The 23,487-nt window shown below is 43.0% G+C and overlaps 1 protein-coding gene across 1 annotated transcript; it reads right to left on the reverse strand.

The window, feature by feature from the left end:
• Positions 1-613: 613 nt before the first annotated feature.
• On the reverse strand, positions 614-1,285 carry LOC147214289 (glucagon-1-like). The gene is made up of 4 exons (XM_086141119.1): positions 1,264-1,285; positions 1,069-1,137; positions 866-965; positions 614-770 (listed from the first exon to the last, which is right to left on the reverse strand). Exons 1-4 carry the CDS (start codon positions 1,283-1,285, stop codon positions 614-616), a joined length of 348 nt encoding a protein of 115 aa, XP_085997245.1.
• Between the last annotated feature and the right edge of the window lie 22,202 nt (positions 1,286-23,487).

Below are 23,487 nucleotides of genomic sequence, written 5' to 3' on the forward strand. Positions count from 1 at the left end.
TGTGGTCACTGATGTGTACGGATATCACAACTGCAATTTGAGAAGACTTTCATTCAGAAACCATCTAATTCCACGCTGGAAAAAAAAAAGCGTTTCCGTATTCAAAGACGAATAATGAATTGTTTCAAATATTTATATCAAGTTGCATTTCACTTAATTCACAGCAGATATAAATATAAACAAAATAAACAAAAAAAAACACAAACCACTTTACCTGTAAGGCGAGAATGTGCGAGGATGACATCACATTATTTGAAATATTATATTTGGGTGAGAAATTCCTCTGAAACTTCAAATGGTAATTACCTCCCCAAAAAAATATGTGTTGAATAAACTTTTCAGTAGCCGAGGGTTGATTTTTATCTATTTATTTTTTGACAGTAGAAAGCACACATATTGTCCACGCCGGCTCAAACATCTGCTGCAATTTGGAACAGGCCTTCGTGACACCTGCAATAAATATACATGAGTTTAATGTAGAGCGGCGCAGGATTCATTCAACTTCAGCTTGTTTGTCTTGACATGACATGCTACTTCAGTGTCTTTGCTTGAGCGCAGGTCCTACGGCGGATCTGCTAAAATTGTTGTTTTGCTGTGAATGATGCCTTTCTGCTCACCCGTGTGGTTTGGTGCTGGCCAGCCATTCCACAAAGTCTTTAGCCTTAAATTTGTCCAGGTAACGGGTGAAATCACTGGTGAACGTCCCCTCCGAGTGCCTTTTGAAGTTTCGAATGTTGCTCTGTCCCTTTACCGTCTGATGTGAGTGCCATCTGACGGAAACGTTGGACAATTGAACAACAATTTAATAAGTTAAGTCCCGATTTGACGCTTCGTTTCTAGATTTTCAAGTGTGCATTCAACTCACCTTCCAGTGGTTCCAGTTTTATCCAGCACCATCTCTTTGCTGCTCTCACAGAGAATCAGAATGATCATCCACCACATGATGAGGCTCATCCGAAGATCACCTAATCGGCACCGCACAAGACCGCCATCGCAAACAAACGCTTTAGACACGCACGTTTTTTTAGATAACAACCGCTACTCTTAGGTCCAGATGTGCAAACTCACCGTGGAGAACTTTAGTTCGTGTGCAGTTATCTGCTGTATTGCTTCTCTGGAGGAGATGCAAGGGTGATACTGTTGAAGCCACAGAAGACTGTCCGTACCAGGACAATCCACAAGGACTGTGCTCAGGTGGATGATGATATTGTTAGATTATAATGACAGCAAGTGTCCCAGAGTGTCATCCGGGTCGCCTCCCACAGCTGACGGCCCTCTTCCTCATTATGGCAGCTTGGATCAAAGTTGATCCCTTTGTCGTCTGCGCAAGTCAATGGTCAGAACCCAGTGTTGGATTTTGCTCAGTAGCAGGTGTGAAGTAATCGTGGTGTCTGACACAAATACCAAGACCTTGATGGTATATAACAGTAGTTGAAGGTTGTTGGTGTGAGAAAGGAGGACATAAAGAATAGGGTTGGATGGAGGAGGCTGATTGGCTGTGGCTTCCCCCGATGGAAGTAGCCGAAAGGAAAAGAAGAAGAAGCCTATCGCAGACATTTTTATATGTTAGTATAATCTAGTATAATCTAATAGGGTTAAATGGAGAAGGTTGATTCGCTGAGACGACTCCTGAAGGGAAAATCCGAAAGGAGAAGAAGTATAACCTAATGTATAATGCAGCCCACTGTGTCTCCCTGAGTCCGTCCCAAGCCTAGGTAAATGCAGAGGTTTGTGTCAGGAAGGGCTTCTGGCGTAAAACTTTGCTAAAACCAAAGCATGCCAATAAAACCTAATAATCTCATACCAGCCCAGTTTAGCCCCGGGTTAACAACAACCAGCATTGGTACCAATGACCCACAGGGTACCAATGGAAACTGGGCTACTGTTGGTCAAAGAAGGAAAGGAGGAAGTCGTGTTTGGAAGCAGAGAGAGAAGAGGAAAGGCAAGAGTCTGGTACTGAGAGCAGGGACTTTGAATATCTGGACTGTGACGAGAAAAGGTGGCGAGTTGGACGACATAATGCAGAGAAGGAAGGTGGATATAGGTGGATGTGAATTTGAAGAGAAGGAGATGTTCTGGAATGAGCCAGATGAAGTGATGCAGAATATCCCCATTGATGGGAGAGTAGTATTTGGTGCAGACTTCAATGGGCATGTTGGTGCAGGCAATAGAGGGGATGAGGAAGTGATCGGGAGATTCGGCATACAGGATAGGAATGCAGTGGGACAAATGGTGGTAGATTTTGCAAAAAGGATGGAAATGGCTTTAGTTAATACTTTTTTCCAGAAAAGACAGGAACATAGGGTAAGAGCAGAGGTAGGAGCACGCAGGTAGACTACATCTTGTATAGACGGGGTAACCTGAAAGAGATCAGTGACTGCAAAGTAGTGGTAGGTGAGAGTGTAGCCAGACAGCATAGGATGGTGGTTTGTAGGATGACTGGTGACAAGGAAGATCAAGAGGAAAAAGGCAGAGCAGATGACAAAGTAGTGGAAGCTGAAAAGGGAGGAGTGTTGTATGGGAGGAGTGAGAAAGGCTCTGGGTAATGAGGTAGAGCTTCCAGATGATTGGCAAACAACAGCTAATGTTGTCAGGGAGACAGGTAGGAGAGTACTTGGTGTATCATCTAGAAGGAAAGTAGATAAGGAGACTTGGTGGTGGAATTAGGAAGTGCAGGAGTATATACAGAGAAAGCGGTTAGCAAAAAAGAAGTGGGACACTGAGGGGACTGAAGAGATGGACAGGAGTACAGGGAGATACAGCGTAAGGTAAAGATAGAGGTAGCAAAGGCAAAACAAAGGCCATGCGATGACTTGTATGCTCGGTCGGACAGTAAGGAGGGAGAGAATGATCTATACAGGTTGGCGAAACAGACAGATAGAGAGGGAAGGATGTACAGCAGGTCCGAGTGATTAAGAATGGCGAGGGAAATGTATTGACAGATGCTAGAAGAGTGACTGGAAGATGAAAAGAGTTCTTTGAAGAGCTGATGAATGTGGAAAATGAAAGAGAGGCAAGGGTAGAAGAGGTGACTATCTAGACCACAAAGTAGCAGAGATTAGTAAAAGTGAAGTGTGGAAGGCATTGAAGAGGATGAAGAGTGGAAAGGCAGTTGGACATGATGAAACACCTGTGGAGATGTGGAAGTGTCTAGGAGAGGCAGTGGTAGATTTTCTGACTCGATTATTCAACAGAATCTTCAAGAGTGTGAAGAGTCCTGAGGAATGGAGACAAAATGTGATGGTGCCCCATTTTTAAGAATAAGGGGTGATGTGCAGAATTGCGGCAACTATAGAGGGATAAAATTGATGAGCAATACAATGAAGTTATGGGAAAGAGTAGTGGAAACTAGACTGAGAGCAGAAGTCAGCATTTGTAAACAGCAGTGTGGCTTCATGCCTAGAAAGAGTACTACAGATGCAGTATTTCCTTTGAGAATGCTAATAGAGAGGTTAGATGTTAAGACTGTTGCAGGACATGTATGCTTGCTGTGAGATAGTGGTGTGGTGTACTGTAAGGGTAACAGAGAAGTTCAAGGGGGATGTGGGACTCCATGAGGGATCAGCTCTGAGCCCCTCCTTGTTCGAAATGGTGATGAACAGGCTGACAAATGAGGTTAGACAGGAATCGCTGTAGGTCTGTAGTGAGAGCAGAAAACAGGTAGAGGAAAATCTAGAGAGGTGGAGGTATGCTTTGGAAAAGAGAGGGATGAAGGTTAGTCGCAGCAAGGCAGAGTCTATGTTTGTGAATGAGGGGAACTCGGGTGGAAAGGTGAGGCTACAGGGAGTGGAGATCAAGAAGTTGGAGGATTTCAAGTACTTGGGGTCAACAGTCCAGAGCAACGGAGAGTTTGGAAAAGAGGTGAAGAGACGGGTTCAAGAAGGTTGGAATGGGTAGAGAAAAGTGTCAGGGGTACTATGTGATAGAAGACTATCAGCCAGAATGAGAGGAAAGGTGTACAAGACAGTGGTGAGACCAGCGATGCTGTATGGACTAGAACAGGGGTCGCGCAACCCGCAGCTCCGGAGCTCCCAAGCAGCTCTTTCATCCTTACACTGCGGCTCCGAGCGGCTCGGGAAAATAAATAGTAAGTATTTAATCGAAGTGTATTTTATTTGTTTTAGTTCCTTTTTTAATTTGAGTTCTAAATTGGAAAATCATTGTGATCTTGAAATATTAAAATAAAATTATATTTATTATTTTTTTCGACGCTCAAAATAAACGTCACACTCGCGGAAGCCGGCATACCCGCCAAAACGCTGTCAAGTTGTCGAAACTTTCAGACCTAGGTAAGCAAAACATGGAGAAATGTAAGAAAAGAAAAATATTTGAAGAAAATAGAATATTTAATGATGCCTGGGCAGATTCATTTGCATTTACGTCTGACGAGAGTGGCCGACCAGTATGCCTAATTTGTGGAGAAAAACTGTCTAACAATTAAAAGTCACACGTCGCACGACATTTCAAAAATACACACAGAGCCTTTGCTGAAAAATATCCAAAGAGAGAAGAGATAAATAAAGCTGTTTCGGAACTGGTGTGGAAGGCTGATCTGAGTAAAAATAAATTCAAGAAGTTATTAAAATGCAATTATTAAAAAGAAAGACATTACAAAAAAAATAAAAAAATCATACACCTTGGTGCTTTGACTACCCTTAAGGATGGGCTACCCGTTATTATACTTTCAACAATTCAAAATTTTCAAAATGTGTTCATCACATAAATAAAATTTAATTTTCTCTGCAGCACTTTGTGGATTTCATAAGCAACACACTATAGTTGTTTATATGACGAGTAAAGGTAAGAAAAAGCAATATATACAGTGGTACCTTTATTTTAGACGTCAAAAAGTAATTGCGGCTCCCAGTGTTTTCTTTTCCGTGGAAACCGGGTCCTCGTGGCTCTTTGGGTGTTAAAGGTTGCTGACCCCTGGTCAAGAGGAAGACCAAAGAGAAGATTTACGGACGTAGTGAGAGGGGAGGATACAGAGAATAGGGTTGGATGGAGAAGGTTGATTTCCCTGAAGAGAAAAGAAGAAGAGTATAACCTAATGTATGCGGTGCTGCTTGTCATTGTATGTTTTCATGAGTGCTTCTTCATTTTGAATCCCTCTTTCTTTCCTAATGTCTGTGGAGGTTCTCAGTCATCCAGGTCATGGAGAATTCTTGCTGAAATCTTCCTGTTGTGGCAACTGGACTTTAATTCCTTCACTTGAAATGTGAAATTTCCATTTTGGATTTCTTCGCTTGAAGTATAAGTATTCGTCAAGTGAAGAAAAAATTAAGTTCGGTTGCCACGACAAGAAGATTTCAACAAAAATGCTTTTCCGAATGCTTTCCCCTTGATACTTTACACCCCAGCTTGACGTGTGAATTTGCTTCCTGTAAACACTATTTCTGCAAGACTATCACATTATAGCCTCGCATGCCGTTCTTTTATCAGTATCCGCTTATAATTTATCTTCTTTTTTTTTTTTTAATTGCTCATCTAGTTTAGGCATCTTTGCTGTGAGGAAATTTATTTGGTTTGATTGGTGACTTATCTCCACCAAATGCTATTGTGTTTTAGAAAAACACTGCCTTTGTTACAAAATGAATAGCTACTACATTTGAATAAAAATTGTAAATGTGATTAACAATGCAGTCAAAAGAATGAATTTAGTTGATTTTTTTTACACTCCATGATGATGCTTTAAAACTCTAAGAACTCTCAAAAAATGTATTTTATTCTTTTTTTACACCCCATGATCATAGTTCAAATATCCTAGAACCCTCAAAAAATTGATAATTTTTTTACACTCTATGATCATAGTTTAAATATCCAAGAACTCTCAAAAAAATATTTTTTAAACTCCCTGATCATGGTTTAAAAATCCAAGAACTCAAATTATGGTAATCTGATTTTTTTCCCCCCTGACAGAAATTAACCAGCAATTCCAACCATATGTTTGATGTTTTGCAAGGGTGAACGAGGATGCAGTTTTTGTGGACATAATCTGATCTCAACCCTCCAGGAGCCAAGACGAGTCCAACCATGTAAGACACGATTGACAAACACGAGCTATTTGTTTTTTGTCGTGTTCCTTTCCTCAACTTTTACCAAACATGATCTAAATTTGGTTGATTTGTTTTTACTTACCTATTTGGATATTGTCAAGTACATTTTCTGGTATTTTGATGTCTGCTCAAATCCAACCCCTGGTAGGTTTTTGATCAATGTTTTTACAGGTTTGTCGTCGAGAGATGTTGTAGGACTATGAATTAACAGACAGCACTGATGAGTTTGATAATAACCTGTTAGAAGGGAATTATATTGCTGAATCCCAGTTATTATTGTTGTCATGTATGAATGGATATGACATCAAACTTCAGGTCAATTGTTCAGGGTGAACACCTTTGTGTGTGTGTGGATGGGGGTTGCATGTGCAGCTCTGATTTTCCAAGGTACTGCTTTTCCTTCCCTCATCACCTTTTAAAGTTTCGCCCGTGTCACCTCACGTTCAACTGGAACATCAACAAATAACACTCAGTTTCGCCAGGAAGGAGCTGTGTGCTCGGAAATACTTTCTGTTGTGTCTCCTAATTCTTTACCAGAACCTAAATGGTCATTGTGCCAAATAAATGCACAAAAATCTACTTACAACAAACGGAATTTAAGAATTACAGTTGATCGTTATGAATAAGATGACTTCAAGATATATATAAATGGGTGCCATGGGTACAATTAAAAGTTTCAATACAATTTTTTGTTGTTTGCTTTGGGGAAACACACAGATTGACTCAAACCTTCAACCATCATAGATGGTCAAGTCAGAAATTCTATGTTGGGTGTCTTTATATTTAAACTATTTGGCATCTGATTGCGGAGGTCACACTCCGTAATCAGTAGTTTAGTAGATTAGTGGCTTAATCTACTGTCACATAACATTGTGTTTATACTAACATTTTGTTTTTGACATTTTTATGTATTTTTTGTCCTCTTCCAGGCAACTCCAGCTCAGGTGCAAGGCTTCTTGCTGTACTTCCCCGCTGCGGCCCCTCGGTGTCAGTCTCGGCCTCCACACCGACTGCTTCCAGCCAGCAAACCTCAAAGACCCAAACTATCTCAGTAAAAGTTTTTTGGTCTCATCACCTTATTTTCACGGTATGTCTCACATTTTTCAACTGTCACTGACAAAAGTTTTATTTGGAGAAAACCATGCCATGATTTTTTTTTTTTTTTTTTTTCCAAAAGAATATTTTGAATTGCTGAAATTGCTCAACAAAATCTGTATCATCTCTCAGTAACGGAAAAAATCAGCATTCATCTGCTGCTTGAGGTTTATCTGTAGACCTACTCAAAGAATTAAACCGACCTTAGCATTTGCCTGATATACTGAGATAAAGGCCTTGGAGGACCAAATATTTGATCAGTTGATCAGATGCTATGCAGACGGTTTGGTAGATTGAAGAGGAGATCAGCGCAGCGATCATATAGCTGAGGGTCTGCTTACAGGGGCTGGGATGCAACAACTTGTCTAAGAATGATGCAATATTTCTTTCACGCACACGTGAAATGCAAAGTGCAAAGTGAAAAGAACATTTTCATGAACTGAGTTTTCATTTTCTTCATTCTTGCTTTGGTATATATGATTCTTATTAAAACTGCAAATGACGTCCGTTGAATTTGGAACCGAAGCAAATTACACAGCTAATTTAATTTTCCTTTTTTATTTTTCATTTCTAAATGGTGGGAGTTAGATAAAGATCGAGAGTAGTTTACACACGCCCATGTGGATGGAGGTCCATGTCTGATTCACAACCGCCACTAAACTTACACGCTACAACAAATACCGTCTTTTGGTGAAACATAGCAATTCTTTGGAATGCCACAGGAGACAAAACAATAATGGTATCACCCCTAAATGTCACCGCTGAGGGCAGTGGTTCAGCTTTTCCTCAATTTATTTTGGCTGTTAATGATAGGCTATCAGATTGCTATCTCCCTTTCCTGCTCTCTCCCCTCTCCTGCTCCCCTTCGTAGCCTAGAGGACTGTTTTGCCGAGCATCTGGAGGCAGGCTGTTGAATGGGCTCCATTCTTGAAGGGCCCTGTGCTCCAGCGAGCGCACTCAGGGCACGGATGCTCAGCCGCGGATCGCAGAGGGAAGCGGTCGGGGGAAGAGATGTGAAATAAGAAACAAAGCGAAGCCTGAGAGAATACAGCGGCTTAGATCGCCTCACAACCCCCAGCGTGATACGGAAATAATGACATTCCGCTGTACAAGTATAAATATAGCAATCTGAAAAAACACGGAAAATGCCCCAGATCCAAGTAGTATGGTAACGAGTCGGGGCTATACAACAAACAATCACTTTTTTATGCCATATTTTGGGTGGAAAACATGCCCTACTCATTTCAGCTCTCACACAGCAGTACAGATAGCTTGTGGCGGACATCTCGTCGGGTTGCTTTGTTTATTATCACCCGCGTGTGATTTACTGCAGCGCGTCGGGCACCGATGGAACTCCATGCATCCGATAACCATTGCGTTCAAGTCCGAAATACCGGCCAGAATTATTTGTAGATTTTAGGTTTTCTAATTTTCTTAACTTTATATTCCACATATATCAGACATGTATTAGTGTTCCTATTGCATTATTTGCTTCCACGTTTTGTTGTCGCAATACATAGAATAATTCTCTTGTTCAGCAGTCGTTCAAGTAACATCAGTGTGTGTTCATTCCAAGCGAAGCTGTCATATCGGGTGATATGAGTGCAAACACAGGTTTGGCAAATAAGCCTCAGGTTGAACAGTTTGTATCGAAAAGAGTACGGTCCTTGTAGTTTCACTCAATTTGGTTAAAAAAACAAGAAGAAGATCCGCGTGGGCAGCGAACATCACACAGTAGCCTTGGAAGTCTGTTTTCAGCAGGTTTCGGAGGATTCATGAGGACTCGCTGTGGTTTCAGAGCCTCGGCCATCAAGTTATTGCCTTATAGCTTTTCATAGCCTCGTATCTTTGGCCCGAAGGAGCAGGAGAGCAATTTCAGCATCCATAAATGATCACGGTGCCTTTTTTTTTTTCCCCCTTTCTTTTAAAAGGCAAGTCATATCTTGATTGACAATCTGGAATGACAAATCGTAAAGAGATTTAATTTGAAAGAGTGATTTTGAAAGGAAACCCATTCTTTCAAAAATAAACGTTAGCATGTTCAAGGCGCTCAAAAGTAAAATCCTCTTGTATAATGTGTTGTCTCATTTAACTCATCTGCGTGTTCACTGAATGCGCTTCCTTACTAACCAAGTCTGCAAATTTGGGACACTTTCTGTCTGTCAGTGTTTCTTTTTTTTTTTTTTTTTTTTTTTCTTTTTCGCCGGTTCAGATGCTGGATCGATGTGTTTTGTGTCGGTGCCGTGAAGCTGTGACTCGGGTTGGGGCCGATCTGTGGACAGTAATGGGATTGTAAGTGTCTGGCAGAGAGGAGAAGTGGTAATGAAATGAAGGGTCAGGGCTGTCAGAGCTGACAGCCACACACATCAGAGGATAAACAATATCCAGTGTGTGTGTGAGAGCATGTGTGTGTGCGTGTGTGTGTGTGCGCGTGCATATGATTACATGTGCTTGTCGTTATGTAGATAGAGTGCGTTAACAGACTCCGTGGTCCTGCTGACAGCGAGGCATCAAGACAGGATCGCACCAGTTAGTGTTTACTAACTGTCTGTGGCTTAGCAGATAGAGTGAAAGCTTACAATGACAACATAACCGCAGCATGTTACAGCAGGGAAGGCGTGGCCATCCCCTGCATTTCCCCTTCTGCTGATAGTTCATATCTCGGGACGCAGAGAAATAGGATAATGCTGTCCCCGCAGCTGTCAAAACAGCCATTTTCTGTCCAAGTTGACGCATGTTGCCAGGAGATAGCGCAAACCGTGCGAAAGATGTTTTGGATTAAAACAGTTTTGTTCAAGACTCCTGCAGGAGGCAGTGACCATTCTGGCTATGCAAACTCCGTCTAAACTTAGTCAAACTTGTTGTATTACATTGCCGCCGAATCCGTAAAAAATATACGACGGGTCATCCTATGAGGTTCCTCCTTCTGTCCATGCTTTGAAATCATTATATCATTGTATAAGCCCTATATATATCCCATTGTGATTTGATTTGGAGAGCAGAAATGGCAGATTAATCTTAAGTCCGCCCAAGTAGATTATCTACTCATCTCTAAAGCTCATGCATTGAGGGTTCCTCATGATTGCTGCTCGTGGTTGAGGGAGCGAGACTGTCCGAGCCTGACTCCGCTCGGGGAGGACAGAACCCATCTCCGTCCACAAAGCCATCCGGGTCTGCTTATTAAAAGCGCAGTTGACCACACTTTTCCCCTGTGCGCCTCTTGCCATTGTGTTCTGTCTGATTGATGTTGACTGGGGTCACCTAAGCTCATGCTTAGGGGATCACAGCACAGTGCGCAGGGGGCTAAATGTTTACATGCATTCATTTGATTTTACCCAGGGGTCTGCTGGCTCAATCCAGGGTCATCCTGTGGATGAGGAGACTCGGCCATATGTCATGATTTTCTCCATCGTTGGACTGAAGGTCAGACCCACCAAGTTATGGTGGCTAGTTAGGAAGAATAAATACTCTTTGTGGGCGGATCCTTTCCTCTTGTCATGACCGAGCTCTCAGCTGTGACACCCGACATGCTTCTTAACACGAGCGGGTTGGGGAACGAGCGTGTGACTCTAATTTGTCTTTTTTTTTTTGGTTGACATTTACCTGAAAGCCCCCAGGTCGGTGTGTCTCCGGGTGTTTGAGTCGCGCTCCCGTTTGGAGCAAATGTTGTTGACGATGAGGAACTGATTTATTGGAAATATTAGAGCTTAAGCATATGACGAGCCCATGGGGTACGCATGTTTCAGGCACAGCGGAACAACAAAATTGGAAAATATTCATTTTCTGTGTTAATGGCGGAATGCCAGCAGGCTATCACACCGTGTGTAAATCACTACAACTTCATGGATATTTCAATGAACTATTGAAGTTTCCATTTACGTAATTCCTACATAAATAAACGGTACTGAGGGGGCGTACGTGTACTTTGTGGATACTTATAGAACTGGAAGAAGCAACAGTTCTGAAGTTGACATTCAGAGTTCTGAAATAAAAGAGATCATTCAAATCTTTCTATTGTAGATTATCGATACCAATGAATCATACAGTATACACCGATGAGGCGAAATAATAGTGAACGATAAGGAAAATCAATGATGGTTTTCTCTTTCTCATTATAGTCACTGTTATTTAGTTTCAAAGTTTAGTCTGTCTTGAGTCAACCTCTTTTTGTACTTTTATTGTCGCACTCTGTTTGCAAATGAGCCAATTTTTAAGCACTGTTAATCCGCAGTGTGCAGAATAACTCACATTTTGATTCTGTACCATAATATATGATGACCTGGGAGGGTAACATTGCTGATGGTTGAGTCCTGAAGCAGTGTTTGTTTAAGCGCTGATACAAATGATATTTCAGCCAGGCATTGATCAGGATGGTAAACATTCATTGCTTTCAAAAAGATTTTCCACTCTGGTTAGATCTCTTTCTCCCCCCCCTCTTTTTCTCTCTCTCTCTGTCTCTTATACTTATGCATTGGAATGTGTGTGTGTGTGTGTGTGTGTGTTTGAAATGAATGTTAACATGTTAGCGGGGGTTGGGTAACTGATTGGAGTTTGTGTGAGTGTGTCTGCAGAATGCAGCTCAGACTAAAATGAAGAATAGGACATAGAACAGACAGTGTGGTAGTAAGACATGGAAATGAATGATTGTCTGCTATTTCTCTCACCCATTAACCAGACAAGGCCATTGTTCCGCTCACTTCCCACTGGCACACTGTTGCTTTGACTGACAGCCTGTCAGTCGCCTCTCCCGCTCTGCCACATGGTGGGCCGCTGAATAGAGAAAACGCGAACGCCGTCGCCCCCGTGGAAACGGTTTACCTCGACTTTATTTCGTAAAGGACTCTCACCTGTGCTTCCCTCAGCCCTTTGGTCATTGATTTTGCTCGGAGGCTTTTGAGGCAAAATGAAATGTTTTACGAAACAATTCAGAACGGTTACAAAAGCAATTGACCTTATCGCTATTGATCTTTAAGTTTGCGAATGTCAGATTTCATGTAGCGGTATCGGAAAATTACCTATTTTCATCTCCCGCTCTGTTGCGCTTACCGCCGCTCTCTCTTGTCATGATTAAATGTCCGGTACCATAAATGACGGGCCCTTTGCGAGCGAGAAGCTCTCCTGAGTCTTTCACAGCCGCTAGAACTCCGTCTCAGGGATCGCGGGCCCGCTCCCGCCTTGCGGGTCTGCGTGGCCGCGCGCCGCGGTGACGGGCGGCGTGGACGGCGAGGCATTGCGCGTTGAACGACTCTCACAGGTGGAGGCTGTCTCATGGAATTCCAGAGGCGAAGCAGGAGGCAGAGAGGAGGCTGCTGTGGAAACAATGGCCAGGGACATCTGTCATGCGTGGCTGCACTCCCCTCTGCTGACAATGGGAATGGGGGACCAGCCAGTGGTGGCTTTCTTTTCTCTCCCCTCCTTTCCGGGGACACTTCTGGCCCTTACAATGGGCCTTTTGTCCCCTCCCCACTTTTTGCCAACGTTTAACCCTTTGAGCCTGCTCCTTTTTCTGCCTCTTCTTTCTGTCTCCCTACAAAACAAAACGGAGTCGAAACCACAACTATTCATTCACCTCCCTCCGCTTCTGTGTTTCCGTATGACTTTTGGCTCTGTCTCCGCACGGGTGTGCGGAGACACTTTATATGTGTGATGTACATGTGTTTGTGAGTGAGACGCACGGAGGACGGAAACCGTTTATCTGCACGTCATCTTGGGCTGCGTATGCAAAATAGCCGAAAAGACTCACACTCACACACAGATCCGGTTTCGTCATATGTCAGTCTCTTGATACCCAAACATTGCAGTAGCCTCTGGCCACTGAGACACCGTCCTGGCTCAAAATTAACCTCAATGGTTTTCTCTTTGGCGCAGCACAATTATGTGTGAGTCAGGTACCCCGCATTTCCAAGAAGCTCGGCCACTAAGAGGTTATCGTCATACACTTACTGTTCGTTGGTATGAATCACTTCCTGTGTGTGATAATCCATCTGTGTGTCGAATGACTTGTACTCAGAACAGTGGACTGTCAAAGCCATTATGATGTTAGAGCTACAGCTCTGTTCTGACCGGGGATGTAATTATACTTGAATCCTTGGAGCTGTCTGTTTCTTAGTGTTCTCAACTCTCATCACCCCGATGTAAATTGCAAATTGATTTTTCCCAGCCTCTCTCTCTTAAGGACTTAGGGGGTTCAAGCTGACCAATAGATTGGTCAGATTGCAATTTATTATTGCTGTCAGCAACAAGATTTTCAAGGGGAAACTCTGATCGGATCACCTCTGCAGCGGCAAGTCGACAAAGGAGAAAACAAAAAAAAAACGAGAGCCTTAAAGTGTGGCATACGCAAGTTCCTCCCATGGGATCATTTGGCGCGGCGTGATTTTTGGTACTCAAGTTATCGGTGCGTTTTAGGACGTGTGGATTCGTCCTCACCAAGAAGACATGTAATTTACAGCACCCATCGCTTGTGACTCCACCCACGTGCTTTACCCAGCACCATGATGGACTTACTGGCAAGTTGCACTGCTGTGTCCTGTCCTGCCAACAAATTGCAACCAGCTGCTGGAGTTCAGGGAACAAAGGAATGCTTGAAAAGGTGATCTGTTGATTGGAGATGCCGTCCGGCCTCCTTTTTTAATGGGACGTGCATCACATGAGACGAGGCATCTGTGTACAGCGCTGCCTCGTTCTCGGACACGTGTCCCCGGGGCCCGACGCACTGTAACAACACCGGGCCATCTGTGTTCTCCAACTGGATGGCACAAACACGCTCAAACAGTGGAGAAAAACATCGCGTGAGATTGAAAAAGGGGAGCAGAAAGAAGGCTTCTAAATTCTATTTTCCCAATCATTCTTGTCTTGACATTTTTGCAGCCTTTTCTGTCACAACACATGGGTTACAGTCACACCATACCAGACAGGGGAAATGTTGAAATTTGGGGCTATCTTGTAGGAGTTTTCGCGTTTCGCTGCAGATCCGTGTTCCGAAAAATGTTTCACCTGAACGGCTGCGACAGAGCACGCGCTGACGTGGAATCATCATATTGGAGATAACATTTTTATCTTCTCGCTGTCAGCATGACTATTGAAGTCAGCCTGTCAACGGCACTCCCTGCTCCCCTGTTCTCTTAGAAGAAGAGGAAAACAAGATGGTGAAAGAGGGGAAAAAGATGGAAAGTGAAAGATGGTGGCCTCTGAATGATGATTGTCTGTCTGCAGGGCTGTAATCTGGCAATAATCAGGACCAGTCATATGCAGACGTGTGTGTGTGTGTGTGCGTGCGTGTGTGTGTCCAGCTCTCAAACACCTCTCAGAGCTGTCGGTGTGATCGAACGGCCCTCTAGGCATCCTGTTATGACAGCTCTTTCTCCACCTTGAGAGACCTCATCTGGGGCGTGTTCTGACACGGTAGCCACTCAGAATAGCTCAGATGAGAGGCAAGTGCAGACCTCTATCATTCTGTTGCAGCTCCCTGTCACTCTTGCTTGCCTTGTTCGAGTCTGTTTCTTTTTTTGCGCTCGCCGTCGGATCGTCTCCGGTCGGTTTGCTCGGAGCTAGGAGATTAAGCAAAGTGAAAATCGAATCAGATCAATTGTAGGGTTTGGATGCGTTGTACACGCGCACATGGTTTTTCCGGCAAATAATCATGGCAGCATGTGGCACGATGTCGTCCAATACCGGTATTTCAGGTACATAATATCGGTTGTTAGTCCATCATTTTTGTTTTCCTCTTTTGCACTAATTCCTACAGACAGTGTCTGTTTACGTGTCTCAGGTTTATTTACCGTTTGCATCAGCATTTTTTTTCCCAATCTCTTCTCCAATTCGAATTGTCCCTAAACATGATGTTTCACCGAATAGGACGAGGCATTGTTATATTCTATTTTTACGGCGCATCATGCGGATACGATTGGTCGACAAACTAAATAACACAGGAAATAGAACGGAACACCTCGTCATGCTTCTGCAGCATCGGTGCTGATTTGACATCGTGAGGTTGAGATAAGAACAGAGCGGTAGTAACGTCCTTGACAGAGGTTTGGCCCGGCCACAGTCAACAGATCAACCAGCACCATCTGTGACAACCCCAAAAGCAATTATCCTCGATCACATCCTGACTGCGCATCTATATTAAAACCTGCCCATAACACCTGGGATTAACCCACACTCACACCTGTCCTGTCATAATCTCGCCTGTCCACTGCTCCTTATTCTTCCTTTATGTGGCCGCAGCAATAGTGCAGGTGTTGGTTCAGGGTCAGCCCGCACCTTGTTTCTCTTATTCAGCCGTGCCACTGCCGCCGCTGGCCTGCTCTACAATCATAGGAATGGCTATCATAAAATGTCCTACAGCCGAAAATGGCAATGAGCCACGCTATTACGGACAGAGGCATGGGGTGAGGGGGGGCTGGGCTGGGCTGGGGTGGGATGGGGGGGTCTGGCTGTAAAAGAAGCATCATGGATTTGTCCCTCAAATGGCACCTGAAGGTCAGTGGCTGGCCATGGTGATCCAGCTGTCTTCATACCATCTCATTGAAACGCACACCACGTTTATTCATTATACTTGCATTGGATTTTTATATTTGACTGACCGATCACACGTTACACAAGTGTTCGATTTTAGTCCATACGGACAGGCGCCAACATCTATTTTCTTCCTCTGATTTGGGAACTAAGTTACAGGTTTTCTTACTTCAGCCAAACCAGATCTTAAAAATAAATGTTCCTGGTAACTGAACAGAGCAGATTATCTGTGTGTGTGTGTGTGTGTGTGTGTGTGTGTGTGTGTGTGTGTGTGTGTGTGTGTGTGTGTGTGTGTGTGTGTGTGTGTGTGTGTGTGCGCATACAAACAGATGTATTTGTGTGTGTGTGTATATATATGTGTATACATATATACATATATGTATTTATATATGTGTAAAAAAATATACATATATATGTATATCTGTATATGTGTGTGTGTATATATATATATATATATATATATATATAAAATATGTGTGTATGTGCATACAAACAGATGTGTGTGTGTGTGTGTTGTGTACGGCTGATTCTGGTCAAATAGCTGCATTTATTTACAAATGACTTTGTAATGACTTTTGGTCCCGACACAGTTTTGAGGTTTTATTTTTTTGCATCTGAGTAAAATAGGCGAATCACCTGAGAGTGAGTTAAAGGTAGACATGCAATGTCTAGAATAAATACGTTTGATGAGATCGTGAGACATAAAATCAGTCAAACCGTTTGCAACGATTCAGAGCCGCTGGTCTCGAAAAGAGCTTTCAGTGATGAATGAGTGAATAGATTTACGATTTGGGAAAGGTTTCATACTTGTATGAATTCATTTTTGTCAACACCCTTTTCTTTTTAGGTTCTGAATTGTCCCTCTTTGCCTTGAAAAGATCCGCGCGTTGTGCTCGGAACTTAGAAAATGAACAGACCTTCAAAGTTCCGAGGGCTACATTGATGTTGTGCACACTTGTGATCATGCCAAAGTGAAAGCTAGTGAAATGGACAACGAGACAAAGAGCAGAGCTACCATGACTCAGTGAGGCTCAGAGTTGAATAGGGCGACAGAATTGAGTTCTGGCTAATGCGCAATGACTCAATTGTGTGAAATGTTTTCTGCTGTCTGCTGAACAGTGTTCAAGGCTATCATCTCCTTGCTTGCCGTCCTTGTGTTCGTAAATGCAATTCCGTGGACGGCGTGTCCGGCAAAACCTTTCTGAATAATAAAGATGTTGAATGGAGTCAGAGCGCACCTTTCACGGCCTCGACAGTCAACCCACGCGGTTTAAATATGACGAGCGGTCCCGATCTGAGTAAGTTACATATGGAGGATGGGGCTTAAAACTCTCACCGCTGGCTGTCTTTGTTGCTATCATGAATATGGTCTGTAAAGAAACAAAACATTGTCCAGAGCTGGAGAATTCCTCTGAGCTGGGGGAGGAGAGAGAGCGGGAGAGAGAGACCGAGTGTTGCTGTGTGGGGGGATTAGGGGAGTATTTGAGGTGGAGGAGAGGGAGAACGATGATGATGGACAGACATGATGGGCACCCCACATCCCCCCGACTCCATTATCAAAGCATGAGGAATGTAGAGCAGGCTGGTAGGACTCGGAACGCTCGTCCAGCCCCCCTGAGATGATGTTGTGTGAAGTGCGGCGGTGAGTCAGTGCCCAACACCGCACCCCAGATACAGAGCAGGGTCACAGACATACACATGGTTACCAGATTTGAGCCGGCGAGGAAAACGCTCGTCGTTTTCACGGGGGCGGCTATCAGGTATAAGCGAATGTGTTTTGTCCTATGCATTTGCCATGCTTTGGCGAAGAGGCCGTTTTTTTTTTTTTTTTTTTTTGCATTAAACAAAAAACAAAAAACCCAATATGGTTCAAAGAATCAATAAATCTTTTAACCTTGTGTTACCCACCGCAAGAGCCAAATCCCTCGTCTGTTTCATCAGGAAAAACACCCCTTGGTCAATAATATTTTCTATTTAACCTGGTGTTATGATCTATGGGCACTTCCTGGTGTTTGGTGGTTAATATGTATGGAAGAATCAGAGCTCTGCCGCTTAATTGACTGGAGCGTCTCGCCGCCGGTGCCGGGGTCATGGGCCGGCTGGATACTCTGTTTCTCCACACCGTCTTATTTCCCCACTAATAGACAGAACCCAGCTCTTTTAACAAGTGTTTGACCCGAGCCGTATCCTCGTGAGTACACGGGCTTAGAGGGGGAGTGCAACGCTGTCAGTGGTTAGCCATTACAGAGGTACCTTGAGATTTTACAGCAGGGGGCCGGTTATTGGAGTATACCCACCTTTGCGCAAGTTCACTTGCTTTTACTAAATTCCTCAGCTGTTCCCTGACGTTTTGTTTTTATTCCAAATCTCCTTATCGAACCGCTTTGTCCGGGTTTAGCCGCCGCTGCTCGCCCTCCCTTTTTCTGCTTCCCCGCTCACCACGTAAGCTTCTTCTCACCACTGGCTGAGGGGTCATTATCCAACCGGAAATTTGGGATTTTTCTTCCCTCTCTTTTTTTTTTTTTTACCTTTGCCTGGAACAAAGGGAGAAACACTCAATAGTTATTGATTTGGAGACATTCAACTTTTACTGGAGATCCCATTTAATCACAAAAGCTGATTTATTGTAGGCCCTCTGACAATCCCATTAAATTGCTGTCTAGCTAATCAAGTCCATTCTTTTTCCTTGAGGACTAATCTTTTATAGGGGCAGCAGAACAAATCCCAGCAGTAACAGGATTGGGAGGGAAGTAGAAGGTTCAGAGCTTCCTCCCATTGCCTAATATATATATATATATATTTTTATATATTTGACCATTGTGTCTCGTGAAAAGAAAACCGATACAGTTGATTCTTCCTCGACTGTCAAACCGGAGGTACACTTTAATTGCAGTCACATCATAATTTTATTGAAGTTTGATACAGATTGATTATCCTGTTCTGTGGAAACGAATGCCAGTACTGTGATGCAACTGTCAAGTCAGTCTGCTTTGCAAGCCATGGCACCAACATTGATTTTTGCCACCCTCATCCAAGACTTGAGGGATAATGATGTCCTGCGCACTTTCCGTGTCTTTGCGGGAGCCCCGGTACATCTGACTTGGTTTAATCTGGATTAAATATAATTTGGGAAGTTCTTACTCATCCTCACGTATTGTACCGTACATGCGTTGGCATACATGTGTTCCCTTAGATTTTAATGAGGTGATCCTGGAAGCAGAAAGGTCTTAAACCTCTCATCATGAAATTGTTCTTGTAAATGTTTATGTTTTTTTTTTCCACCATGCATGTAGTATTTGTAGTTCTCTCCTTTATGAGTCATTTCGTTATTGGACTCCAGCCCATCCGGTAAATGAAGTGGAACCCCAAAAGAAAGGATGATAGAAACCTGGAGACACATGACTGAGTTTTATGATCCGCTGATAAATTTTCACCGGCTCCTGTCCCTTTAGAAAGCTACAAACAAGAAGAGACTGATAGGAAGTCGTTCCCTTGTTTTATTTTGACTCGATCGGTCCCTACCGGCTGTCCATTCTTTTATCATCAAGCCCCGACTATTTCATTTAGCGCGACTTCAACATTACTCAGAGCGCAGCATTTTTCTCTCTGCCTGGCCCCTCGGCTTCATTCTTTCTTCGTTCGGCCCGTGAAAGAAAATGTCAGATGTAACATTTCCATTAGAGCAAAATGATGTTATTTTAAATTGTATGTGATAGAAAGCGGTAATTGCTTGCTGTTCAAGTACCTTTAGGAATTCAATACTGTCAATAAAGTGCAATTCTGTGTCATTCACTATTAGTCTGCTGAGCATGTTCTATTTGATTTTGATGTTGAAGTGAAACGCTAACTGGGCTGCAGGGTATCAACCTGCTTTGTGCTTTCAGTAATGCTGCTGTCCCTTTTATGTAATAAATTTCTTGGCGGCCCTTTTCCCAGATTGCCTGCTATCTCCATGTGTAAATGCGTCAAAAAATACCCTACCTCCTCTGTCAGCTACGTATCGATCCTTGTTTTAATAGCCGAATGTTGCTCTTTTTAACAAATACGGCGGTGCTCGGCAGTTTTCTCAAAGAGCCCGTGATCTCAATTTCTCAGTTAAACCAACTATTTATTGTTCTGTGGGTTAGAGAAAATAAACTCATCTGTTCATGCCTTTCTTCTTTCCTTATTTGTTTACATCAAGGCTAAATTACTCATGGGAAAAAAAAAAATGTGACAACATCTCTATGTGCCCTCGTTGTCTAATATAACAGACATGGCGTTCAATTAATGTTAGATAATATACATTAGTAGGTTTTCAGTCAGAGCCGAGATCACTTTGCCCCTTGCAAGCGACTTCCTGACTTTGGAAAGAGGCTTAACCTTCGGGGGGGAGGATCCGGAACTTGAATTCATTTAAAACCAAGTGGAAAGTGTGCGTTTGCGGCACTTTCACATTTTCTCCACGTAGAACATTTGCCTTTTCTTTTATGTAATGGCGCTAAAGACGTTTCCGTAAGGTCCTTGCGCTTTTCCGTGTGTTACTATATGTCGCCCTGTCGTTACCACTTTACTTTATGTGCAAATAAATGGTTTTGAGAACGGGCCCTCGTGCTGCAGGGCTTGTTTGAACCTTTGCATGCTGTTAGTGCTCTTTAGATGTTTAGCATACACAAGCTTATTGTCACAGAAGGCCCTGATGGAACATTATCCAGCGAAGATCCAGGTTTGACACGCACACAGGAGAGTGAAGACAAGAGTGCTGCCGGTGCAGGGCACGCCAAAAGTCCAGCTCAGCACCTCTGGAGCCTTCGTAGAGTGACCATTGATTTGATCTCTTCACTTATTCCACCAGTGACATAGACACACTGTGTCGGAGCTCCTTGACAGAATAAACCTTAGTCAGTCTAAATAGGCTTATTGTCGGCCGGCGTTCTAAGAGTTTTCCTTTGGTGTTTGATGGAGATTTTCTGCTCCTTATTCAATAGGAGCGTCGCTTCGCTTCAAATGGAGATTACATTTCTCCCCTCTTATTTGCATATTAAGAGCGGGTTCCCATTGGAAAGATCAAGTCAATCTATGTGTGGCCGATGCTGGGCTGCCGCCAGGAAGACTCTGTCGATTCCATTAAAGGTGGGGCCAGATGTTTGTCATTACCTTTATTGATAACCACCGGGTCAATACTGTGATTTATTCTGCTGGGATAGGACTAAGCTTTAGTCACAAGTTTCACTACAGCCTGATCAATAGTACACAATGGACAAGTACAACATGGCCACACATGAACTGAGAGCATCAGCAAAGCTGTGAATCTATCACAAAGTTTTGTGCTCAGGTTCACTTAATGAGCGGTTGTGTCCCCGAAACTGTTTGTTGAAGTTCGATTTTTAACGTTCATGTTAAACTGTTTTCATCAAACAGATGGAGGGAAATCAACAAGGGCCGTTTGTTTTTTTCCAGCGTAACCGTTCTCAATTCTCCTGACATTCGGAAGCTCTGTTTTATATGGTATGATCCTTAAAAATTGAATTTAAAGTAAATTCTTTGGTTTCCTCCCTTCAAACTATCCTCACTTTTGAAACCAAGTGGCTCACAGACCCAAAGCTACCGCTATCTGCACATATTTTCCACTAAATGGACAATACATTTAAATTCCAGACTTAACAACTGATGTTGTCAGAAATATCATGCCATCACTCTCTTAAATATAATTATCCTTCCGGCTCAGCATCGGCGAGTGCCCTTCACATCGATTGCTAATTTTTTAACTCGCACCAAAACATTTGGGATATGTAGAAATGACCACAGATCTCACATGTTAAATCTAATGATAGTATTTGTCACATTGGTCAATTTCGGTGTCAAGTGAAGTTGCACCATCATTACGGGCGGTGGCTTTATGATCTGTGTTGCAATTTAGAAATTGAGCTGAAAGTATTTGGTAACATTCAGTCACTGTGGACCGTGTCAGTGCGGTAGATGCTCCATCTGGGTGCCATAAAGCCAGGTTTGATGTAGATCCAACAAGCTGTCTTTAAAAGGTCATTTCTGTATTGATGCTCACATAATAAATATGTTTTAATTACTTAAGATTTGGATAGTCTCTACATTTGGAGTTTACTAACTTGTCAAAACTGGGGAAATGCTGTGGGAGTAAAATCAGATTTGCTGTGCTGAGACTGTTGCACACACTAATACAAATGTGAAAGGCATTCCAATAAGTCGTTTTGAAATTGTCCCCCGAATATGCCTTCGAAATTGAATGGCCTGCGCTGATGCGTTTCACACAGACGTAACTGTGGAAAACATAATATGAATGTTTTAATGAAAATGCAAAAAAGCTGTTTCCATTTGCCTTTGCTCATTTAGAGGACCTCTGAAAAACCAAATTGCTCGAAGAGGGAGTCTGTTCCCTCTAAAGTAAGTTCAAAAATAAGTATTCAGGCTTAATGAATGATCTCTGTGCGAAAAGAAACAACATCCTCTGAGGCCTCCTGAAAAACCCTTAAAAACAATTTTCCAATTATGAAAATTGCACCTGAGAAGAGAGAAATTTCAAAATATCCTCAATAAAAATCCTGTTTTATGATCAGTTGTCCAAAGGACACGTTCATGTTATGGATCCGACTGAAGGTCAAACGGGAACATTAACAGGAGTTATTGACTTTGGCACACTTAGATATCGAGATTATTAAAGAATTAAAACTGTTTTGTTCAAAATGTTGTATGTAAATTTAGTTTCACATCTAAGTAAGAGAAACCTTTTTGTTTTCAATGGGGTTCAATGGGGCAGTGGGTAGAAAACTCCTATTTAAAAAAAAAAAATCATTTATAGCTGCAGAGCTAATAATGACTGACCTCCTTGGGGAAAGATATCGGTGTTGGCCAACAGCACCAGCCCCCACCACACACACCCACACACACACACATATATTAACAAAGCCTGCACAGACACTAAACCCACAGACATAGGAAATCATACTAACACACTTGATTTTACTCAACAGTCTAAACTGGCCGTGCGTTTTATGCTTTTCCGGATCGAAGTAGCACACAAACGTCGACGTTTTAAACCGATACTCCTTTTCTCCATTAGGAAAGCCCTCTTTTCTATTGAATTTTAAAAATACGTCCGCCGCGGCACATAAACCGACATAGCGCGGCGTCCTTCATAGACCCGTTTGTCCAAGGAGTGTGTCCAGCGCACCGGACATTCCTTTGGTCGTTGTGGTCTATAGGAGCAGGACACTGACAGCAACCTCTGAATAGGCGCTGAGTCGCTGGACTGGACCAAAATGTAATTACACCTCCCTCACAATGTCACACTGCGGACCCGAGCCTGACAGCAGCCTCAAAATGGAATGTGTTGGATTGAATTAACCTCCAGCTCGGACCGCTGCCGTTGTGCGGTGTGAACCACACCTATTCCTTTTACGTGCCTGTAATCCACAGAATTTTCTTAACCTCACCCTGTCATATTATTATGTGGCGCAGAAGCCGTTTTTGTTCTTTTTTTTTTTTTTTTTTTTTTTTCCACGACCGCTCGAGCCAGCCTCGAAGTTTTCTGTAATTTAACCGATCACCAGCCGAACAAAGATTTCAGCCCCAGCGAGTGCTTTTTTTCCAATCCGTGCTCAATGTGACGTTCTCCGCTTCAAGGTTGTGTAAAATGGCAGTACCGATAATACTCTCCCCGCCCGAGCATCCCAGACACGGTGCCCTGATCGGCCGGCAGCTACCGAGCTATTAGACTCACTCTCTGACTGACAGCAATATCAGGATAAACCTTTGTCATCGTCCTTACGATCAAAGAGATTATATACAGTCACTTATTGAA

The sequence above is a fragment of the Fistularia commersonii genome, chromosome 34 (genome assembly GCF_037954325.1).
Source record: "Fistularia commersonii isolate RoL2024-O1a breed Wild chromosome 34, RoL_Fcom_v1.0, whole genome shotgun sequence".
In the NCBI taxonomy this organism is placed as follows: domain Eukaryota; kingdom Metazoa; phylum Chordata; class Actinopteri; order Syngnathiformes; family Fistulariidae; genus Fistularia; species Fistularia commersonii.